We start from the raw sequence: 21,895 nt of genomic DNA, 5'->3' as shown, positions 1-21,895 counted from the left end.
ATATATATATATATATATCTTTGAATTGTTCCCTAAGCTGCAGTCTGCTTCTACAGCTCTGCTAAGAGACCTGTTTTAGGCCTGGGAGACAAGAACAAGGGTTTGCAATTAAGTGAGAGTAGCAATATAGGATAACACTCTGTGTGTGCGTGTGTGTCTGTGTGTGTGTGTGTGTGTGTCTGAAAGAGACGGAGAGAGAAAGAGAGTGGGGGGACAGATACAGAGAGATGAAAATGGTGTGCGAATGATTGGGGGGGGGGGGTTGATGGGAGGATTGTTGCTGCTGTTGCCGCGGCAGAGAGAATGGGAAAAGGAGAGGAATGGCAGAATGGTCAATTTGATTTCTGTGGGCAGTGGCCAGAGTTTGAAAGAGCAGAGATGGCAGAAGCACTCTCTTTACCTCATCCCTCAAGCCAGAGGCTGTCTGCTCCACCATCTGTGGCTGCAAAGTGCCCAAAATTCATTAGCGTTCTGTGGGGAAGGAATACATGGTGAGTCCACAGGGACAAAGAAAGAAAGAAAGAAAGAAAGAGAGTGAGGAGAGAAGAGGAAGGAAAGGCAGAAAGAGATGGAGAGAAGAAGAGACAGTCAGAGAGAGAGAAAGAGAGAGAGAGAACGGAATCTCTGTGTGGCATGGCTCTGGTAGTATCTTTGTGCTTGTCAGTAGCTGACTAAAAATCTGGCTTTGTGTGACACATCTGTACAAAATCTCCGTCAGACAGTTCCTGTCTGTCTTTATCTCTGGCCCAGGGGGTCTCCAACCCCCTCCCTTTTTTTCTCTTTACCTCTACACCCCCCCCCCCCCCCCCCCCCCACGGCTTCATCTGCCCCTTCTTCTTCTTCTTCTCTTCTTCTTCTTCTTCTTCTTCTCCTCCTGCTCTCGGGGGGGCTGAACTGTGAGGGGTTGAGAGAACCTTGTTGAATGTGTGTGCCGAGATAAGCCGGGGTATTAGAGACAGAAGATCAGGCGATGTGTCAGTGACGAGCGCGCATAGTGTACGAGGAAATGGCAACCGGTGCGCTCCCCCTCCTGTGCTCACTGCTCCTACCAGGAGCCATTATTATAACATTATATATAGTTAAGAAGCACAAAGGAGGATTTGGACAGGGGCTTCCACCAAAGTCAAGCACATACTTGATTTAGGAACGGAGATGGGTTGAGGAGGATGTATCTGATTATAAGAGTGGTGAAAGGCTCAGGGGTACTTTACAGGCTTGCTTTATTAGGGGATGAAGGCCACGTTTTTAAAGGTAGTATTCTAATCCATATTCAGCACACTGCAAACCTGTATTGATCTCTCTAATGTGCTGTAATATTTGTAACAAGACTCTTCATTAAGGACAAGCTGTAAGAAGATGCCGGTGTTGTACTATTTCAAAACACTAACTGAAACACGAGAAAAACTGGTTTTAGAAACTTGTGATGAATGTTAGTTATGAGAGCTTGTTTGCTCTCTCTCTCTCTCTCGCTCTCTCTCTCTCTCTCTCTCTCTCTCTCTCTCTCTTTTCTCCCTTTTTGTCGCAGTGTGTACTGCTTGATGTATGATTTATATTAGGGAATATGATCTTTCTCACCAGTTTGACATTTCTCAAGTAAGAGAGTGGGTTGAGATGGCCACTGTGGAACACAGACCTCCATCTGAGGTGTCTGAAACCTAAATGAACTGTGCTTCTCTGTATGACACAGAGAGAGAGAGAGAGAGAGAGGGAGGGAGGGAGAGAGAGAGAGAGAGAGAGAGAGAGAGAGAGAGAGAGAGAGAGAGAGAGAGAGAGAGAGAATATGTGTATCTGGACACTCTTTGTCTCTGTGGGTAGGAGAGGGTTCTGATTGCTGCTCAGATCATCAACACATTTAGCCTGAAGAGAGCCAAAGATCATTTTCCAAGTTGGACGTGATGTAGCATTAATTGATATCATGCACAGATGAGGCAGCAGTGAGAGAAAGGAGCCTTGTGTTTTTGCTCCCGCTGTTGCTGCTCCTGTTGAGTGTTTTCAAGCAACGAGGAGAATTCTGACATCCAGCTGAGTTATCGGTAAAAAGATGCAGAATATTTCATTGGTATGGAGCTGATGTCTTTTACCAGCTATTGCTGTAATGATGTGTTCTCTCAATGTGGTACGGTTCAGTCTGTGGGTTCATATTTTACCCCTTTGAATATTAACGAATGACCAGATCTATATTTTATTGCTTGGTAGAACTAAAGTATTCAAAGAAATGAAAATTATTTTGAATACAACTCACATGCTATCTATATTAGTCACAATCACACAGACAAAAAAATGATGTTATCTTTCAAAGATGCAAATAGACCGACCCCCCCCTACGGACGGCAGGGGCTTCTTGAGTTACCCTCCCCAAAAAAACCCAAAACATTTCGATAAGTCTTAAAGCCTCACGGTCGATGCAGACAACTTTGACAGCAGGGGCGGGGTGGGCATCACCGCTTATTGTTGCACCAACCATGGGCATAAAAACCCAGAGAGACTCATTTGGTCTGTAACCAAGAGATGAGACATTAATACACCCCTCACCCAGAGGAGACGAGAGGCCAAGAGCTCCGTGAGGGGTTTTATTTTTTTTTTCATCTCGCCCCCATCCACCACCCAAGCCACTCAGACGAAGCCTGAGAAAGGATTAAATGGCTCTCTATCGATTGTTGCTTTCTAACGCACCTTTGCTTCAAAAGCCAAAAAAAAAAAAGAAAAGAAAAGAAAAGAAAAACGAAAACGTGTCATCATCGTAAAGCTTGAAGGGTAGCTCAGTGTCTTACGAGACGAGGGCTTGTTTCGACTCTCGGGTCTCTGGACCTCTCGTCTCAAGCAGACGAGGAGCGTGTGTAATGCTTCAGGCTCGGGCCCCGGTTGGCTCACGCCGTCGTCCATGGAGACGCTCTTCTGTGTGAACTGAGGCAACGCCGCAACGCTATTAAGTCTTAATGCCACTTGTGTGCGTCTGACATTAAACCCCACAAAAATAAAAATAAAAAAAAAACAGGAGATGACAGTAGCAAATGTAAAACATGCTTGATTTATGTGGAAGGCAGAAAATACTGATCAGGCCTTAAAGGTTGCTTAGAGCGACGTGAGCGATTGGCCTAGAGAGATTACTGTCTGGAAGTACATCAGTCTAAACTTAATGTTGTTATTAACGTGCAGTTGTATTTAAGAGTCAGTGGATTAACATTGCTGTAAAGAACACTGTTGATACAGAAGCTAGAGCACTACTCACATGGGGCAGTGCTGCAAAGGAAAACACACTACACCCCACACACACACACGCACACACACACACACACACACTGTAATAGAACAGAATGCTATGATTGGCACAGGTGGAAGGGGCGCACCGTTAGGACACGTAGAAATCATTTCTCTCTCTTTGTTTTGTCTCCTTCAATTCTCACCCTGTCTCTCCCTCCCTCTCGTTCTCTCTTCCCCTCCTTCTCTCTTTCCCTTTCTCTTTCTCACTAACTGCAACCTGCCAGCGCTCCCATGCTGTGTGTGCCTCTTTCCTTTCCTGGCCCCCCAGGGTTCCGCTCTAAGCAGGTGTTAGCTGATTTCTGCTCCCTAAGGTAACTTTGTTTTGTTCTTAGCACAAGTGGCAGAGCTGTGAATTATCCTGACAGCACGGGCTCGTGGGTACCGGGGCCACGCCACAAACCCTCCCCCAATGCCGCTCCTCCCCGTAACCCCTTTCCCTTCCTCAACACCCCCACCCCCCCACCCCGCCACCCGCCCCCAAAGGAACACGACTCAGCAGCTCCTCTCTGTTTGGTGCCAGCGGCCCCCAAAGCAGATCATCTCAGCCCACACACACACACACACACACACACACACAGTCAGACTTGCGGCTTGGTGTTTATATACCAGGATTAAAAGTGTATTTTTATTCCAGAGTCGATCAGAAAAGTCATGACTTCTGTTACAGTTTCACAGGGATTTATATTTGAGGAACAGTTCATAGCACACACAGTTACAGCTGATGCTTTGCAATGCCTAACAATGCCTTACATACATATGTGTGTGTGTGTGTGTGTGTGTTTGTTTGTGTGTGTGTGTGTAGCAGTGAATCTAACACAGCAGCGATATGTGCGAAAGCAAAAAGAATGGTGATGGAAACTTGCGATGCTCACTGTATTTTGTGCTGTAAAATGGGGACGCAGTTCTGATCACAATAGCACACAGTTTGTTGACTCACCACCGGGTTGGATGACAAGGTTTTTACTTTGACAGGTTTAGTCAAACGACCGCTCAGGCTGTGGCTCGTGTTCTCTGTCAGTGGCCTGTGTTCGCTGAGTCACTGGCTTTTTCCGTGTATGTGTGTGTGTGTGTCTCTTTCTCTCTCTCTCTCTCTCTCTCTCTCTGCAGAGCTTCTGGCTGCATATCATGCAAAGTGGAAAAATAATGCGGTGGATTTAATTATTGAGAAGCAACGAGGAGTGGGGTATGGTGAGGGGCAATTAATAAGCTAATTCCTTTGTGATTCTCTGTACAGCTTATGCACACAGAGACTAAACAAAAGCCAAATGAGATCTAAATGCCAGCACCAAAAAAAAAAAAAAAAAAATGAATACACATTTATTCAGTCAAAATTCAATTTGCAGATGCATTTTCAGCACTTTTCTCCCTCTCAGTTGTTTTTTTTTTTTTTTAATTTATTTATTTATTTGTGTATGTGTGTGTGTGTGTTTGTGGAGGGGGGGGGGCATAGGCAGCTGGTATTTCAACAACTCTTCTGGCTACTTTCATCTCCTCTATTTTCATTCTAGCACCTCAGCTTTGTAAATCAGCAGAGCCTCCGCTGTGTCTGTCTGGAAACCCGGCCAGGCCAGCGACAGCGTGTTTAAAGCTCTTCCTTTTAAAAATATGAACATATTTTCCCTCACAAATCTGTCAAATTACCTGCACGCAGGGTACGTTTCACATAAGACCACAGGGTCTTGTATTTTGGGGCGAGCATGTGTGGTTTTCTGGGATGGAAGTAACAGTTTAACTAGAGTATCGATTTCAGAGTGCTGAGGGGGTTTAGGCATCTCTCCAAGAACAAAAAAAAAAAAAGGGGGGTAAAAACTGACAAGACTAAAGGGAGGACGTCCCAGGAGTTGCTCTTGGCTGCTTTTCTGTGCAGCGGACGGTTCAATGTTAAAGATCTGTGGTCGTCTATTGAACTGAGGCACCCCAGACATGGAGTCTTGCCGTTTCACTCCGTATTGATTGATGGGTGTGGAGGGAGTTTTGTCTTGAGTGGTGATTGAGCGTTATGCGGGCACTGTGCGTGGCACGCGCGCGCAGCGGCAGGTAAAAACGGACGAGAGACGGGAATGTTTTAGCGTTTATTGGCATTTGGTCATGCTGAGATACCTTTTGAGATGAGCTGTAAACACGGAAACGTAACATTTTAAACATAACATTGCAACAGACAGCTGAATCCATCACTAGCAGGCTCACTAGCAGGGGGTCATTCATAGTGCAAGTCGTTAAGACTAATAAAATAAAGTTTTAATCATACGCGATTCATGTATATGTTTATACATACTTACACATATACACACACATATATATATATATGTGTGTGTGTGTGTGTGTATATATGTATGTATGTATATATGTATATATGTATATTTGTAGAGAGAGAGAGCAAATGAAAGGAGAAGATAAGGCTTATCTTTTCTCATTACTCTTTCAGCTTAATCTGCTATATTGTGGCTGTCACACTTTAGGCCTGCACTGTCATTCACCCTCCTTAAAACTACCTCAAGAGCCATTTCTCTTCTCACTACAAAATATGTGTGTGCTAACATGAATTTGCTATGGTCCACTGAAGTGCCTCGCTCCGGCCATCCGTCTTGTGCTTTGGCTAAGTGGTGTCCAGGTGGTACCGGTCTCTACCCATCAGTCTCTGCCATTAGTCCGAGCTGTCTGTGACAGAGCCTGCTAGGAGCCGGCACTGCTAAAGGACCCACTGGAGACCTTGGGGTGGTGGAGAGACGGGGAGGTGGGTGGGTGGGTGTGTGTGCGTGGGGGGGGGGGGGGCGGTTGGTGCTAAGAGAGCAGGAGACTTGGGAGCTCCCAGAGACTAGTGCGGTTAATGGGATCAGACAGGGAAGAAAAAGGATCTACCTGCCGTTATATGTATAATCCTCTACCTCCCCAGGCCTCTACCATCTGATAATCCTCGGGTTGTCTCTACTCATCATCAAGGTGTCGTAAGGAAGTGACTCCGTAAATATTTAATTGGCTGTGCCATGGCGATGTTAATTATGCAGGTGGGGTTGTCCTTTTCTCTCTCTCTCTCTCTCTCTCTCTCTCTCTCTCTTCCATTCTTCCAATCCATCTTTCTAATATCCATTCCTCTGCATTCTGGCGCTCAGTCCCTTTTTTTGCCACATTCTTCTCCCCTCTTTTATCATCCCTGTTTTGTCGCCTTCTTGTATGACTCTCTCTCTCTCTTTTTCCATCTCGCATTTCTTTGCTCCGCTGTACTCCGTCTCGCTCTCGATATGAGCCTCTCTTAAACAGATTACCGCGTATTTCATTATTCCCTCTTCTCTCATCTGTCTCGACGCGCTTCCTTTCAAACAAAAAAAAGTTTTTTTGTGAGCACGCGTGTGTCGCGTACGCGTACGCGTTCGCGCGCGCATTCATGTGCGTGTGTGTGTGTGTGTGTTTATTTCATCATCAAGGGCAACAGGAAATAGATGTACAGTACAAAGCTGGAGAGGTTTTTCTGGCAACAAGCTGCAGCACGCTTTGCTTAATAACTTTACGCCGGAAGCAAAGCGCAATTACAAACGAGAGCATGTAAAAGTCAAGAGGATACAAACCACGTTTAAATGAATGTCCCACAGGTCCCGTGGAATCAACCCCCGCAGCGTTTTCTTTTTTTTTTCTTTTTTTTTTTTTATGAGCAGAGGTACGAAGCGCAGCAAATGAAACACGTGTTTAAGGCATCGACAAGTGAGTCAGAGGTTGTAGGCTACGTTTGGACGAGAGAAAAGGAGGCCCAGAGAACATAAGTAGTAACCCCTCTGTCTTTCTGAAGGGTAGGACCGCAAAAAAAAAAAAAGTCCAAACAGCCTTGATCTGATGCGGCATTAAGAGCGCTAACATTAGTCTTTAAAAAGCAGGAATCAGGACAACCAGAAAAATGTTACTGCAACAACACGGCACGAAAAAAGAAAAGAAAAAAAAAAACAGGACGCTGTAAGGATAACCAACGTGCAGTACCACTTCTTATCCCATATCCATGAAATCCTCCTTTCTATCAGGGTGAAAGAGACAAAATGAACATCTTAAGTTTTCCTGTCTTGCGAAGAGAGCTTTACTTTTCCCTCCCCCTCCCTCTCTCTTTGCATCTGGCTGTGTCTGTTCCTCTGTGTGTCATTGTGTGTGTCAGTGATGCTGAGAGGTGGCGGACGTGTGCTGTCGCTCGCGTAGGTGTTTTCACGCCCTGTCTTTAGTCCTCTGGGACCTGAGCTTAGCGCTGACAGCTTTGACTCGACAGGACTCTGACTCGGTGTGTCCTACGCCACGCCTTGCGTCGCTCTGTAAATCCTACACCACACCTGTCCCTCTGTAAATCCTACATCACACCTGTCCCTCTGTAAGTCCTACACCACACCTGTCCCTCTGTAAATCCTACACCACACCTGTCCCTCTGTAAATCCTACACCACACCTGTCCCTCTGTAAATCCTACACCACACCTTCTGTCGCTCTGTAAATCCTACACCACACCTGTCCCTCTGTAAATCCTACACCACACCTGTCCCTCTGTAAATCCTACACCACACCTTCTGTCGCTCTGTAAATCCTACACCACACCTTCTGTCGCTCTGTAAATCCTACACCACACCTTCTGTCGGTCTGTAAATCCTACACCACACCTTCCATCGCTCTGTAAATCCTACACAACACCTGTCCCTCTGTAAATCCTACACCACACCTTCTGTCGCTCTGTAAATCCTACACCACACCTTCCATCGCTCTGTAAATCCTACACCACACCTGTCCCTCTGTAAATCCTACACCACACCTGTCCCTCTGTAAATCCTACACCACACCTTCCTTTGCTCTTTAAATCCTACACCACACCTTCTGTCGCTCTGTAAATCCTACATCACACCTGTCCCTCTGTAAATCCTACACCACACCTTCTGTCGCTCTGTAAATCCTACACCACACCTTCTGTCGCTCTGTAAATCCTACACCACACCTTCCATCGCTCTGTAAATCCTACACCACACCTTCCGTCGCTCTGTAAATCCTACACCACACCTGTCGCTCTGTAAATCCTACACCACACCTTCTGTCGCTCTGTAAATCCTACACCACACCTTCTGTCGCTCTGTAAATCCTAAACTACACCTTCTGTCGCTCTGTAAATCCTACACCACACCTTCTGTCGCTCTGTAAATCCTACACCACACCTGTCGCTCTGTAAATCCTACACCACACCTTCTGTCGCTCTGTAAATCCTATGCCATACCTTTCATCGCTCTGCTCCCCAATCTAACCCATTAGGCTTCAAGCCTCACTGTTCCACATACAGCATCCTCAAGGCCTCATTCTAAGGGCCAGCTTTGATTTCTTATAGGAAAATTGACAAGTGGCTCCATGATGAATACGCTCACGCGGCCTGCGAGGGTGTAAATCACACGATGGGTTTGACGGAGTATGCGCCAGCATGTGTGTGTGTGTGTGTGTGTATGTGTCTGTGTGTCCCTGAAGTGCCATGTGCTGACCTGTCTCACACATTGCGTTAGATTTGAGTGTAGCATGAAGGCAGGGTGGGACTTGCATATTAAAATCATAAGTGCCAGCTGAAGTGTGAGAGATGTAATTGAGGAGGGAATAGGGACTAGCCACCACCCCCAACCCCCCCCCCCCCCCCCCCCCTTCCCAAACCGAAGTGGGGTTTTTTTTCGTCTTTGCCTTATGCTCATATATCATCCATTCAATGCAAGCCGGTATGGTACGGTGAGAAAGACGTACCTGAACAGTAAGGCAGCGAACTGACTGGCTTTAACGTACTCAGTACTGTAAGTATGGGGCAAGGATTCATTGGATGGTACCGGATTGCTAAGGACAAGGTTATTTCACACGGAGAATGGAAAAAAAGCCACTGCAACAGTCACAGTCAGCAATGTTTCATCCACTGAGCAGCAAGTATAGAGTCCCACATCTCCCCCCCCCCCCGTTTCTTATCCCTCTCCCTCCCCCTGCTGTAGAGCTGTGGATGTTTCTGCCACTGTTGTTCAGTGACTTTGGCTGGCTCTTGACTGCACAGCGGCTGACTCTAATGTGATTAGAGCTTTTAGCTTGAAATTTCAGGGACACACTCACTACTCGCTTAAAGAGCCATTTAGTTATCACTCGTCTATTACCTCCCTCACCTAGCTGCACATCTACACACACACACTCATACAAACACTCACACGAACACACACACGGATACATCTGAAGACTATATGAGACACCGGCATCTCTGTTCGAAAATAATGAAAGTGATTAAGCAATTACTCCAATTCAAAACGGTTCACGCATACGCGCTGTTCAAGGAGGGAAAACTTAATTTAGCAATGTCATCGTCGGTCATTCCAGTGACTAATTCGAAGCAGCTTCATGCAATTTGCGTACGATACCATGACACGCGTGACAGTGTACGCTCTTTTCTCTTCTTTTCTTTTCTTTTTTTTTTTTTTTCATTACTCTGAGTTTGAGATCCTGTCCTCCAATGGCTCCTAGTCAACAACAACAACAAAAAAAAGAACCTGAACGGTCAGCCGTCGGCGGTCGGTCAGCGGCACTTAAAACTGTCTTGTTCCCTCCTCCCTTTTCTTCTCTTTCTTCCATCTGACAGCACTTGGGAAGCTGTCAGCGTGTTTGCATTTCGTGCTTCTCTGTCTGTCTTGAACACAAAAGAAAAAGAAAAAGAAAAAGAAAGAGGAAAGAGAGGAAGAAAATAAGAAAGCTTGGGGTGCTTCTTAATTCTGGACTTTGGCAGTTTTTCATAAGGTAGGGTATATTAAAGCTCCCGGGTCAGGCGACCAAACAGAGGCCGGGAGATATTGAGGACAGAGTCTGCTCTGACGGAGATGAGGAGGGCTGGGTGGGGGTTGGGTGGGTGGGGTAGACGGATGGGTGGGGGGGCTATGGGTAAGGAGAAGAGGCATAGGACAGAGGTGGTGCCGTGCTGGCATTTTGGGCAGGGTTGACATAGCTAGATATCGAGCCACGCTGAAGGGAAGAGCTGCTTCACCATGCCGCTGTAGAGATAGCCCGCACGGGGTGTGTTGATCTGTATTTGCACAGGAAACTGGGCTGTGGTTGACAGGCACTCCAGATAAGAACATGAATGATCTTTAAACAATGAAAAAAAAAGTCTCTCTCTTATTTTTTCTTAAAAATATTTTCATTTTTATATCGAAGAAATTTCTTTGTAACACGCGTGTGTGCGCGTGTGTGCATGTGTCTCTGAGCCTGTTTATTCATATGCTTATGCACATTTGTCACAGTGTGTGTGTGTGTGTGTGTGTGTGCCACAGGCATGTGAATGCTCTTGTGTGTGTGCATATGTGTGTGTGTGTGCGTGTGTGTGTGTGTGTGTGTGTGTGTGTGTGTGTTTGTGTGTGTGTGTGTGCATGTATGTGTGTGTGCGTGTGTGTGTGTGTGTGTGTGCATTCCTCCTGTTGCAGTTGCTGTACCTTCATTTCACGCTCTGGCGCCTCTGTGTGAATCCTCTTCCCTCAGCTCATTATCACTGCTGTTCACTGAGTGCCCGGCCAGCCAGCATACGGGGGCAAAGCCCAATCATTATTCAAATACAGCCAGGGTCAGAACCGACAGCTTCGATGCTTTTGTTTAGTTTTTTTTTCTCTGTACTTATTACTTTTCTTCTCACAAATGACTAAGTAAACTGCAAAACAAATTCTGCCTGACTGGGATCAATGAGGCTCTGAGCAACCGCCATGTCGTCTGGGGCATTCCAATTGCGCACGGACCTTCTGTTGTTATATTAGCTGCATTATGCTAACCCCCTCCTTGTCTCTCTCTCTCTCTCTCTCTCTCTCTCTCTCTCGTTTGCCTTGGCAGGCTCCACCAGTGCTCAGGCGGCAGAGTTCGGCCACCTGCCCGACAACATTACCGTCCTGGAAGGAGAGAGCGTCATTTTGAGGTGACTGCCTGATCTTACACCTGCACCTGCTAATTACTACAGGAACATGCTTTTGTTTTTCGTCTGTTTTGTTTGTTTTATTTGTTTGGTTTTCCTCCAGCTGAGGTACCTGTCAGAGAAATGTCAACAGCGGGGGCCACATTTTTATTTTTTATTTCAACAAAAAAAACATTTGTTTCACTCCTTCCAGGTTTTTGTTTTTTTGGTTTTTTTTTGTTTTTTTTTTTTTTCCGTCAGTTTCGAAACAGAAATAGCTAGGTTTCAGTCCATCAGCTGATAATTGAACTCTTGAACCTACTTGTCAGATGTCATTCCCGTCACCACGGCAACACTTTAACTGCCAGTGCCCAACGTCCTCATTTTTAATGCATTATAAGCAGCGCCTTTTGTTATTCCCGACACAGATTCCAGGGGATCTGATATGATATTATGACGTGGCACGCTCAGAGCAGAAAGACGACATAAGTGTGTAGCTGTGATCAGTCTGGAATTTTAACACAGTTAAAGAGGCTGGGGGCTCAGCATTGACATCTAGTGGCAGTTAGGGAATACAACACTAAAACTAGACAATTTATCTCAGGAGTTGGATATGGTTGTTACTTTTTAAAAGGCTCATCAACAAAACATGGGTTCACCATTAGTGAGGCTTTAGTTTTAAGACGCCATCTAAAAGTTAATGAGAGTTAATCGAAAACACTGACAAATGAAGCCGTCCGTTCTCTCAACCTCTCTTCTGTGTTTCCTTTTTAATCTCAAGATGTAAAATTGATGAAGAAGTCACTCACAAGGCCTGGCTGAATCGCTCCAACATCCTGTTCACGGGGACGGACAAGTGGTCCCTGGACCCTCGCGTCTCGTTGGCCAACAGCAACGACAGCGACTTCTCTATCCAGATAGACAGGGTGGCTGTGGCAGACGAGGGTCCGTACACGTGCAGCTTTCAAGCCCGAAACCAGCCCCGCACGGCCCACGTCTACCTCATCGTCCAGGGTAAGGCTCAGGGCAGCAGCCTGCGGTGAGAAAATGAGGGAAAGGCAGGTCAGAGGGGGTTAATTAGAGCCAAGTCAGTGTTCACAACTCACACAGTAGTCTGAGAGCAGAGGTGTTGAAAGGGGGGGGGTTGGGGGGCCAGGCCAACGCTGTAGGACTGGGAGGGGGACGGCAGGGGGAGATGAGGAGAAAGGGGTGGTGGTGGTGGGGTGGGGGGGGGTCGAACTGCCTTAATGAATAATTGACAGTGCAGGACCAGGGCTGGGCCAGTCGTCACGGCAACAGAAGAGTGAGTGAGGGTTTGACTGATCTTGAGTGACGTGATTCATTGGCGCTCGACTGCCTCGCTGATGGATTGCAGACCTTTCCTACCCCTGATGTGTCAGTAGTTATGTATATTGTATCTGGTGCAGTGCATTTTCGTTGTAACACAAGACCAACGATACAAAAATGAAAAATATGCTGGTGCAGTTCATTTCAACGGCTGGATACCACCGCAGAAATTGGTGGATGGATTTCTTTTTTTTTTTTTTTTTTGTAATGCTGGAGAATGCAGACGCTTTCTAGCCAACCAACATCTTTAAACCGCAGGCTTTTATCTACAGGGTGAGGCTGAGCAAACATGGCCACATTTACTGGATTCCATTCTGCCCTCAATTTAAGTCTTAAGCGCGATATCACACAAAATAATTACTGCCCCAAGTCACACCTCGAGCAGGAATGGACGTGCAACGCCGCGGCTCCTATCTTTCTGTTATCGCTCAAAGTATTTTTTTTTTTTTTTTTGCCTCACAAGTTACTGAAAAATGGAATTTTATCAGAGGATGCCTCGCAGTAAGGATTCTTCAGCCAGCCTCATTAAAGCAACGATGATGATGATGATGGACCATTTGAATTCAAGGGCCATCTCGTTATCTAGGCAGCACTATATATGGGTCCCCACAGCAACCATCTAGAAACACAACAATAGCTAATAGCAGTCGCTTTGAAATAGAAACAAACGAGAGACTTGTTGAATTTACTTGAACAGAAGAGTCAGAGGGCTGCTGTGCAAATTAAAGCAAACATTGGTATTCCCTCTACCTCTCCTTCAGAAAGTTGAGTTGACTTGTTGAGTACAAAGTCTTCATCAATGTTTACGCCAGAGGTAAACCACCAAGGCCCTCAAGTCCAGAGGTTGCATTGGATTTTGTTTCTGTATAACTACTAAATGTCTCTGATTGGCAGAGGAAAACACACATCTGTTTCAGTGGTAGAAACCAGCTTCTGGAGGAGGAGGAGGAGGTTCATAACGACCAAGAACCTAGACCTGCTGGTTTGGCATAAAACCAGCCTAGGCTCTGCCTGGTTTACGCCAAAAGGTTTCCTCAAGAACTTCTCTTTGTTCTTTTCCAGTGCCTGCCAAGATAGTGAACATCTCACAGGACGTGTCTGTGAACGAGGGAGGCAACGTCAACCTCTTCTGCCTGGCGGTGGGAAGACCCGAACCAACCGTGACATGGAAGGACTTCAAATGTGAGTGGCCGGCCTCTGTCACTGTCTGTTTACATTACCTATCAAAAAAAAAAAAAAAAAAAAAGGCGGAGGTTTTCACGCCCATCTCACGGTTGCATAATTACAGAGCAATAATCGTTAGCATCTGTCATCATCTTCACCTTTAGGATCATCGTGATCGCCGCAATAGTAATAATAATCGTGTTTGTCATCAGCGCACTATGTTTCTGTGAGTGGCATCACCATTGATATAAATGGTATTCATTATGAGTGGTCATGATGAAACACCTAATAGGAGAGGTCATTTTCATTTAATCAGTTCATGAAAATATCACTGCTCATCTGGATGGATGGATGGATGGATGGATGGATGGATGGATGGATGAATGGAACCATCATTTGTCCTTGTTTTTCCCTCACTGGATATGTGTAGAGCTGAGAGAATCAGATTATATTGCCTAAAAGTAACATGCGCCACTCTTAGGGGAACAACAGCACGGATTTGTTTAATAACTATTACAATCCCCAACAGTTTTTTGTGTGTGTGTGTGTGTGTGTTATGCGCTAGTTGCACCTTCCTCTATCTTTTAGGAGACGACACAGTTCATTTTTGTCCCAGAGCAAAGACAGGTGTAGCCCAGGTGATATAGATCAGCATACACACACACGCACACACACACACACACACACACACGCACACACGCACACACACACACACACCTCCCCCTCTCCCTCATCAGCACCGCTGTGGTCCCGGTCTGCCAGCCTCCTGTATTCCTCCCCAGTCAGCACTTCTGCCCTCTCCCACCCTCCCTCTCTCTCTCTCTTTCTCTCTCTCTCTCTCTCTCCCTCTCCCTCTCTCTCTCTCTGTCTCTCTCTCACCTGCCCTTCTTCCCTGTGTGCCTCTCTCCCTGCGTACATCTCCCCACAGTGGGGAGAGACTGTTTGTTATTCAGTTTGAGTCACCGCAACCCAGGCTTTGGTTGCCAGCAGAGCGATGAGGAGGGAAGAGGAGCCCAAATAACAGAGCCAAAGACAGAGAACCATCTGGACCTCTATCCAGAGACTGCAGGGACTGTGAAAGACTCTCTCTTAATACACCCTCCCCCTCCCATCGCAACCCCCCCCCCCCCCCACCCACCCCTCATTCTGTCTATCACCTGGCGTGTCCCTCCTTCTCCTCCTCTCCAAATCAAATTACTCACAACATACGCCCATCAATAGCCCTGCTGTTAGTCACACCTTCTCAATGCAGTTGTGACAGCCGTGCAGCTGTGACATCCCGCCCACTCCGTCGCAGAAACATCTTTTATCGTACGTACACGCAGCTTTTACCGTTTGACGACCATTGTGTTTCAATACACAGCTACCACATTAGCATGTGTAAGCGCCAAAAAAAAAAAAAAAAACACACACGCGTACACGCGCCTACACACATACGCGTTAACTCTCTCCCAATGCCAAACGTTCACAAGTTTTGCATGTCATCTGACCATCAATTTCTGCCTACTCTTCCATCTGCTCGCAAACACGTACACCTACCCACAGACACACAGGCCCTTTGTTCCGTACACGCAAAACTGCTTAGCTGTCTTCATCATATGGAATAATGTATCATCCAATCGCCTATTACCTGAGACAGCCTGCATAAGGCTTTCCACTTCAGTAACTTCCATCTGCCAGAGAAACAAGGTTAAAGCAGTAAACCATCACTCAAAGAGACGAGGCGGGAGAGATTTTAGATCAACGAGATACAGGGTATTCATATCCTCTGCAGGGCAGACCTAATCCTGTCTATCAAAGGATTGTACTCATAACAGTTCCTATTGGAACAACTGATGGCTCTGTTTACCATCCACAGCAAGGAGCATGATGCTGATTTGATCAGACTTAAGGAAGTCTGCACGGACTTAAAAAAAAAAAAAAGGAAAAGAAAGGAAAAGAAAAGGGGGAAAAAAAAAAAGCTTCATTCAAAGCTACGTGGGAACATGGCAGTTGGAACACTGTGGGACAAAAAAAAAAAAAAAAAAAAAACCTCTTCAAAATGTGATCTATTTAGAGCACGTCAAACTACAACCAAATGCCTCCCTTCTCTCTCTCTCTCCCTGTACGCACGAGTCAGAAAACCTAATAAGTCACTTAACTTATCTCTAAAATCCAGACTCCTGATCTGATGGTATTTATTTTTTATTTTTTTTCTCCCTGTGGGCTGAATGGGTGCGCAGCCAGCTCAACGAAGATGTCAGAGGGGAGCGATATTTATTAAGCTAATGGAATGAGAGAATAACATTGCTGTAAACCCCAGAGCGTACTCGACAGGGTGGCGGCCACAGCTGCAAATAATCGTCTCCAGCTCAGTAGCCATGCTAATAATCCTCCAGTATAATCTTCAATTAGACCCGCCGCGCTAATCTCTGACAGAAACTCTGTTCCTGGGCTTGGGTTTTTTTTGTTCCTTTTTTTTTTTTTTTCTTAAATTTCTGATAGCTCTGCATCCTATCGGCCTGGAGTTTTAGGTGTGTACAAAAGCGTGGCACGTCAGGTCTGTGTGGGTCGTTTAAAGTCTGGCAGATTGGCAAGTGTTAGAAAAAGAAAAGAAAGGAGGAAAGTGAACCTCTAAGAATTGGATTTACTGGCTAACACAGGGATTATTATTATTTTTTTTTTTTTACGTCGTGTTCCTCAGTGTGAATGTGATGTCAGTTATAAAGACGTCACGGCTTGTGGAAACAGACAGCTTGGGGAGGGGGAACAGGGGGGACGGGGGGGGTGGGGGCGGCTTTACACCTACTGTCTGTCACCAGTCGCGTTGTTCCACTCCCCCGCATCTTCTTTAGCTCGCAGACACGAATATACACCCCCCCCCCCACACACACACACACACACACACACACACCTTTTTAACTCTTTTTAATTCCATAAAAACTTTTCAGTGGCTTTTGCCTCACTGACGGAAAACCAAAGCTGCAGAGGTGTGAGACAGACTCATTCTTTTTCTGTTTTTTTCGCTGGGTTTTTTTTTTTTTTTTTTTTTTTTTTCCATAGGACAGAGAGTTTGCTGACTCCAAATAACAGAAATAAACTTTCCTTGCAGAGTGCCACAGACACCATTTCGTTAATCACTGGTGTGTGTCCGTTGGCTGAAATAAAGAATTTGTGTAGTTCTTATTTTTCAGCACTAACTTCCAACCATAGCCGACAGCATTTAATTGGATGCACACAACAGCGCACGTACTGTGCCATACCTTGAAATGGTTTCTACCCTGACCATACTAATAGGTCCAAGGCCTAGGGCTGCTGGAGGTGTTTCGACGTGTCATTCCGTGTTATCCGCCCATTAATTACTCAGCTGGGAACGTGCAAAGTCTTGTCCCTCTTACGAGCAAACGAAAATCAGTTTCCCATGTCCACCATGTATCATTTCAAACACCGTGAATGTGCGTCAGTTTGTTCTGCATGCGTTTCAGGGGCTAAACTGCAGTATCTGGTGTCATGTCAGTCCCCTCTCTTTCATGAACCCTGCGCATTTACAGTCAAACGTTAATTCCCAACAAAGCTTCTGCCAGAATGATGCAACATTAACGCAATGCCATAAATGGTGTAATCATGGCAGGGCCACCAGGAACACGAGATATTGCAACATTTCTATAAGCATTTCTATGTTTCAATATTATGGACTTCTCATTTTTGAACGAAAATCATGTGATATATCATCACCACCATAGCTAAGGGCATGTTTGTAAAAGTAGTGTTCCAGGAACAGGTTGTCTACAGGCAGTTTAGTCATCTACCTCTGACGACAGATTATGCTGACAGTCAGTCGATGGTGCCAAGCAAAACGTTTGATTTAAAGTGATTAATTACTGACGCCATCTATGATAGTTTTCAGCGTCAAGTAGATGAAAGGTTCTGCATGCAATTTACACGCCAGTTTTAATGTGAAATTTTACATTCTGTGCTTTTATGACCAGCATCAAATAAACGTTCACCAAACATTTGTTTGCTGTTGGTCATTAAGCTGCTATGGAAAGCCTGACACAGAGGAACTGAATAATTCAATGTTTAAACCATTAACTACTGCATGCTTGATGAGCAGTTAGAGGACTATCTGGAAAGTATTCGCAGTTGACCGTAGATTCCCGTCAAACACGTTTTTCGTCTCGGTTTCGACAGCCAGTTCCTGTTATTTTAAAACTACCTTTTTTTTTTGCTCTACTGAACTTTCTAGAAAGCTACTCAGGTCTTGTCCTCACAGGCCATGATCTGCAGGTGCTTTTTTTTTTTTTTACCTCACTTTATCAGAGACTGGTTTTTACCTGTGACCCAGGTGTGTACACTCCCTAGCCAGTCTGAAAAATTATGTAGTTGGCAGAAACAAAATACAGAAAGAGTTCACGATTGTGAATTAAAGTGGATCTAAAGTTGAGTAATCCTGGTGTAGATACATACAAAAACAGAAATGAACTAAATTAATTAAATTAATTAAAAATTAACCCAAATGTATTCAACCAGTACATCTTATGCCATGTTAAAAAAAAAATTTTTAAAAATTGAGAGAATGCATTTTAAACTGATCTGAATTCACCACAATTCTGGAAAGTCTCAAAAACCATTTGCACCGTTTTCACCCATTTCAGTGTTTCTGGTCTCACACTGGCTCTTAACCTAATATATCAGATTTTCACAACACTTCACAGCATGCAGTCAGGGTTGCTGTATTTATCTTCTTCTTTTTCTTCTTTTTTTATGTTATTATATTTCAGTTCTCTGATTCATAACCTTGGGCACAGTGCACCTGAGGTGTTTTGTTTTTCTGTAGCGGCTAAGCCCCCATAAGCCTCTTTTCAACTTCATGCATTCTTCAGTATTAGCCAAGGTCAGCAACACATTACAACGGGGCTGACTCGCAACAATCAATACTGATACACCTCTGTCTATATAAAACAATATTTACAATTCATTTGATGGTAATGTTATACAGATAACTCTTTCACAATGCAGCATTAGTGGGAAAATAAACTATTATACATGGGATCTGTTCGCATAGTTATATTCAGTATTCATGCACTGTTGCCGTTACTGGCTGTTTCGACACAGAAACACTTCAATATATACGTGTTATTCCGATGTCACAGTAGGTATTCAGCAATGTGGTGCCTGCTTTTGTAAGCCTGACACAGCTAAATGGGACATTCTTTAAATTCGAGAATTTGAAAAAGATAAGGCGTATCGCTTTTATGGAATAAAAATATTTTACTTGTATTAAATTCCACTGAAACACGGCAAGTCCTCCATACCCTAGAAACGCCTGCAGGTAAGACAGAGTGTCGGACTGTCAAACGCACGGACCCCAGAATTCACTCAGTAGCCCCACTCACTGAGAACTAACGAGCTGCACACCTTGTTTTGTGTTTTGTTTTTTTTTAACACACCAGCACTATCACATTTGGAAACTTTTCATTCTTTGTTACAGAGTTAGAGGAGCGGGTTTGTTTTAGGTACAGCTGCACTGTAGCCGGTTTCGGTCTAACTACGGGGGACACACGTAGAGATGTGAACGCATACGTGTTTGATTCGGCTCGGTGAACGACTACAGATAATGCCGACGGACCGTTCGCTCGCTCTGGCAGTAAACTAGAAAGAACATGTGGATTTATTTCCAGCGCAACCAAGTGCTTGAGATGCTTTGATGAACGGCACGTAATCTCATATCAAATCGCATCATAAAATCAAAACACCATCTCATCACAGCTACGCAGATATCATAAAGAGACAAGAAGAAAGCACTAGGGTGTGATAATTGACTACATTCAGACGCATTCTATGGTTTGCGCCTGTGATTCTGCTGTATTAATAGTCACTTCTTACAACCCAACCCTTCAAAGACTTGAGTTAATAATGTAGAAGCATTGGGTGAACCTAGCAAAGTGTTGTTGTTGTTGTTGTTGTTGTTGTTGTTTTGTTTTTTTCCGCTCTATGACTCCGCCTGATGAGATCTGAGTAGTGTTCAACCTAAAGCAATGATTCAGGCTTAAGTTAGAGATTACAAAGCTGTGTGAGATTCTCACATCAGAGCGCTGCTTTGTGAATAGATGGACTCCTGAGTGAAGGAGAGTTCCTGGACATCACGGAGATCAAACGGCATCAGGGTGAAGAGTTTGAGTGCATCACCAACAACGGAGTCGCCGCACCAGACACCCGGCGAGTCAAGGTCACCGTGAACTGTGAGTCAGATGCACACTCATACAGACAAACAAGGGCCACCTACACACACACAGGCACAGAAACACACACACACACACACACACACATTTGTATTCATATCTCAGTATGGCTGTAACTATAACTGCTGACCTCTCTCTCCTAGACCCTCCTACAATTACAGATGTAAAGAACATGCCAGCCCAACTGGGCAAGTCAGCCATATTGCGTTGTGAGGCTATGGCAGTGCCCACAGCGACCTTTGAGTGGTACAGAGATGATCGGAGGTGAGAACCTGACCCAGGTTTGGCCCAAGGGGAAAAATGCATGAAAAATGCGTGTATTTTGTACCTCAGAACTGAGGGAAGCAAAAGTTTGCCTTGTGGATAAGGAGTTTTCCACAGATAGGGCAACATGAAAGTGTCACTACTCAAATAAAACATGCGCTGATTTTTTTTTTTTCTCTGTGTGTTTTTCTTTTTTTTCTGTCTTTCTTCCCTTCAGGCCGGTGGAAAGTGACAACACGCTAACGATTAAAAACGAGAAGACACGTTCTCTCCTGGTTTTTTCAAACGTCACAGACAAACACTTCGGCAACTACACCTGCTTCGCCTCCAATCGCCTGGGGGCTTCCAACGCTAGCATGCTGCTCTTCCGTAAGTCCCTGGCTTATTAGATATTCACACGCTAACAGACAAACTCACACACACACACAATCAAACATTAACTGTGACCCCCCGCTCTGCCCCGCCCCCCCAAAAAAAAAACACACACGCACACACACACAGTCAAGAGTGCATCAGCTGTCACCAGGGAAACAGACACACAGTGTTTTCTTTTTCTTTTTTTTTCTCTTTTTCCTTTCTCTTCTCTGCTCTCCTCTTTCGGTATTACATTTGCCTCCCCCTCCTTGGCTAAGAGTTTTCCCTTTTGCTAAATCCCCTCCCTGACTCTCTCTCAATCTCTCTATCCCCTGCCCCATTACGCCAGCATGTCGCTAACCCTCATTTGTCCCCGTTTTATTCTCCCTCTGTTCTCTCCTGTTACGCCTAGGAAAACCGCTTCGTTCTCCCCCGACCCCTTCTCTCTCTCTCTCTCTCGCTCGATTTCTCGTACCTGTTCTTTCCCTCTGTCTCTCTCCGGCTCTCTCTCTCTTTTTTTTTGTGTGTGTGTGTGCATTATCATTTTAAGTGAGCTCTCTATCTTTCCCTTTTCTGTTCTCGTACTCACGGCCATTATCTCCACGGCTCTCCCACTCCTGATGAGTCACTCTCTTGTCAGTCTCATATGTCTTAACTTGTTCACTCAGCTGTCCCTTCTCTCCGCTGCTGAGTCGTATCCCTCCATCAACCGCTCACTCCTCTCTCTCCCTTTACCTGTTCTCTCCAAATGTTACACCAGAGGAGGAAATCTCCCCATGTGCAAGCAATAAACATACGAGTGTCACTGTGAAAACTTGTTTTTCACTCGAATACGCTTTTCGCCTCCTCTCCCTCCATTTTACCTCCCCTTTCACGTTATGTTTGGTTCTGTGGTAAACTTCCCCTTTGCTCTCTACTTCTCTCTCTCTTTCTCTCTCTCTCTCTCTGTTCTGTTTTCTCTTTCTCCTTTCGTCCTCTCCTCCAGGGCCGGGAGCAGTATACGGCGGGGGAGTGGGTCTGAGCGCGGGGGTGTCGGGTCTCGGCATCTGGTTCGGTCTCTCGGTCTCTTTCCTGACGAAGGTCTAAACGTCCCCGCTCCGGGAAGGAGTCTTTAATTACGAACCCATCACTGTGACAACAAAAAGAATATGCATTATTCCAGGAGCCATCGCTGCATCACATGCCAAACCCCCTCTCGTCCCCCCCTCCTCCCTCCACTCCACTCATCCACTCATCCACCCCCACTATCAGCACCATCACCCTCACACACACTGCCTTTCCCTCTTTTTGCCGAAGGTTACGATCTTAATGTATATAGTCAATAATAATAATAATAATAACAATAATAATAATAATGATAATAATAATAACTTATTCTAAGAAAATAGCAGTTA

General features: G+C 45.2%; 1 protein-coding gene across 1 annotated transcript in view; it reads left to right on the top strand.

The window, feature by feature from the left end:
• The window catches only part of iglon5 (IgLON family member 5), a 36,013-nt gene extending 14,426 nt beyond the window's left edge, over positions 1-21,587 (top strand). The window contains exons 2-8 of the mRNA XM_030783204.1: positions 11,094-11,175; positions 11,933-12,165; positions 13,561-13,680; positions 19,752-19,883; positions 20,027-20,147; positions 20,365-20,516; positions 21,487-21,587. Coding sequence (XP_030639064.1) covers positions 11,094-11,175; positions 11,933-12,165; positions 13,561-13,680; positions 19,752-19,883; positions 20,027-20,147; positions 20,365-20,516; positions 21,487-21,587 — 941 coding nt within the window. The remainder of the gene's footprint in view (positions 1-11,093; positions 11,176-11,932; positions 12,166-13,560; positions 13,681-19,751; positions 19,884-20,026; positions 20,148-20,364; positions 20,517-21,486) is intronic.
• The last annotated feature ends 308 nt before the right edge of the window (positions 21,588-21,895 follow it).

The sequence above is a fragment of the Chanos chanos genome, chromosome 8 (assembly GCF_902362185.1).
Source record: "Chanos chanos chromosome 8, fChaCha1.1, whole genome shotgun sequence".
NCBI lineage: Eukaryota > Metazoa > Chordata > Actinopteri > Gonorynchiformes > Chanidae > Chanos > Chanos chanos.
Note: the sequence above shows the minus strand (reverse complement) of the source record. Positions and strands in the feature narration are given on the sequence as shown.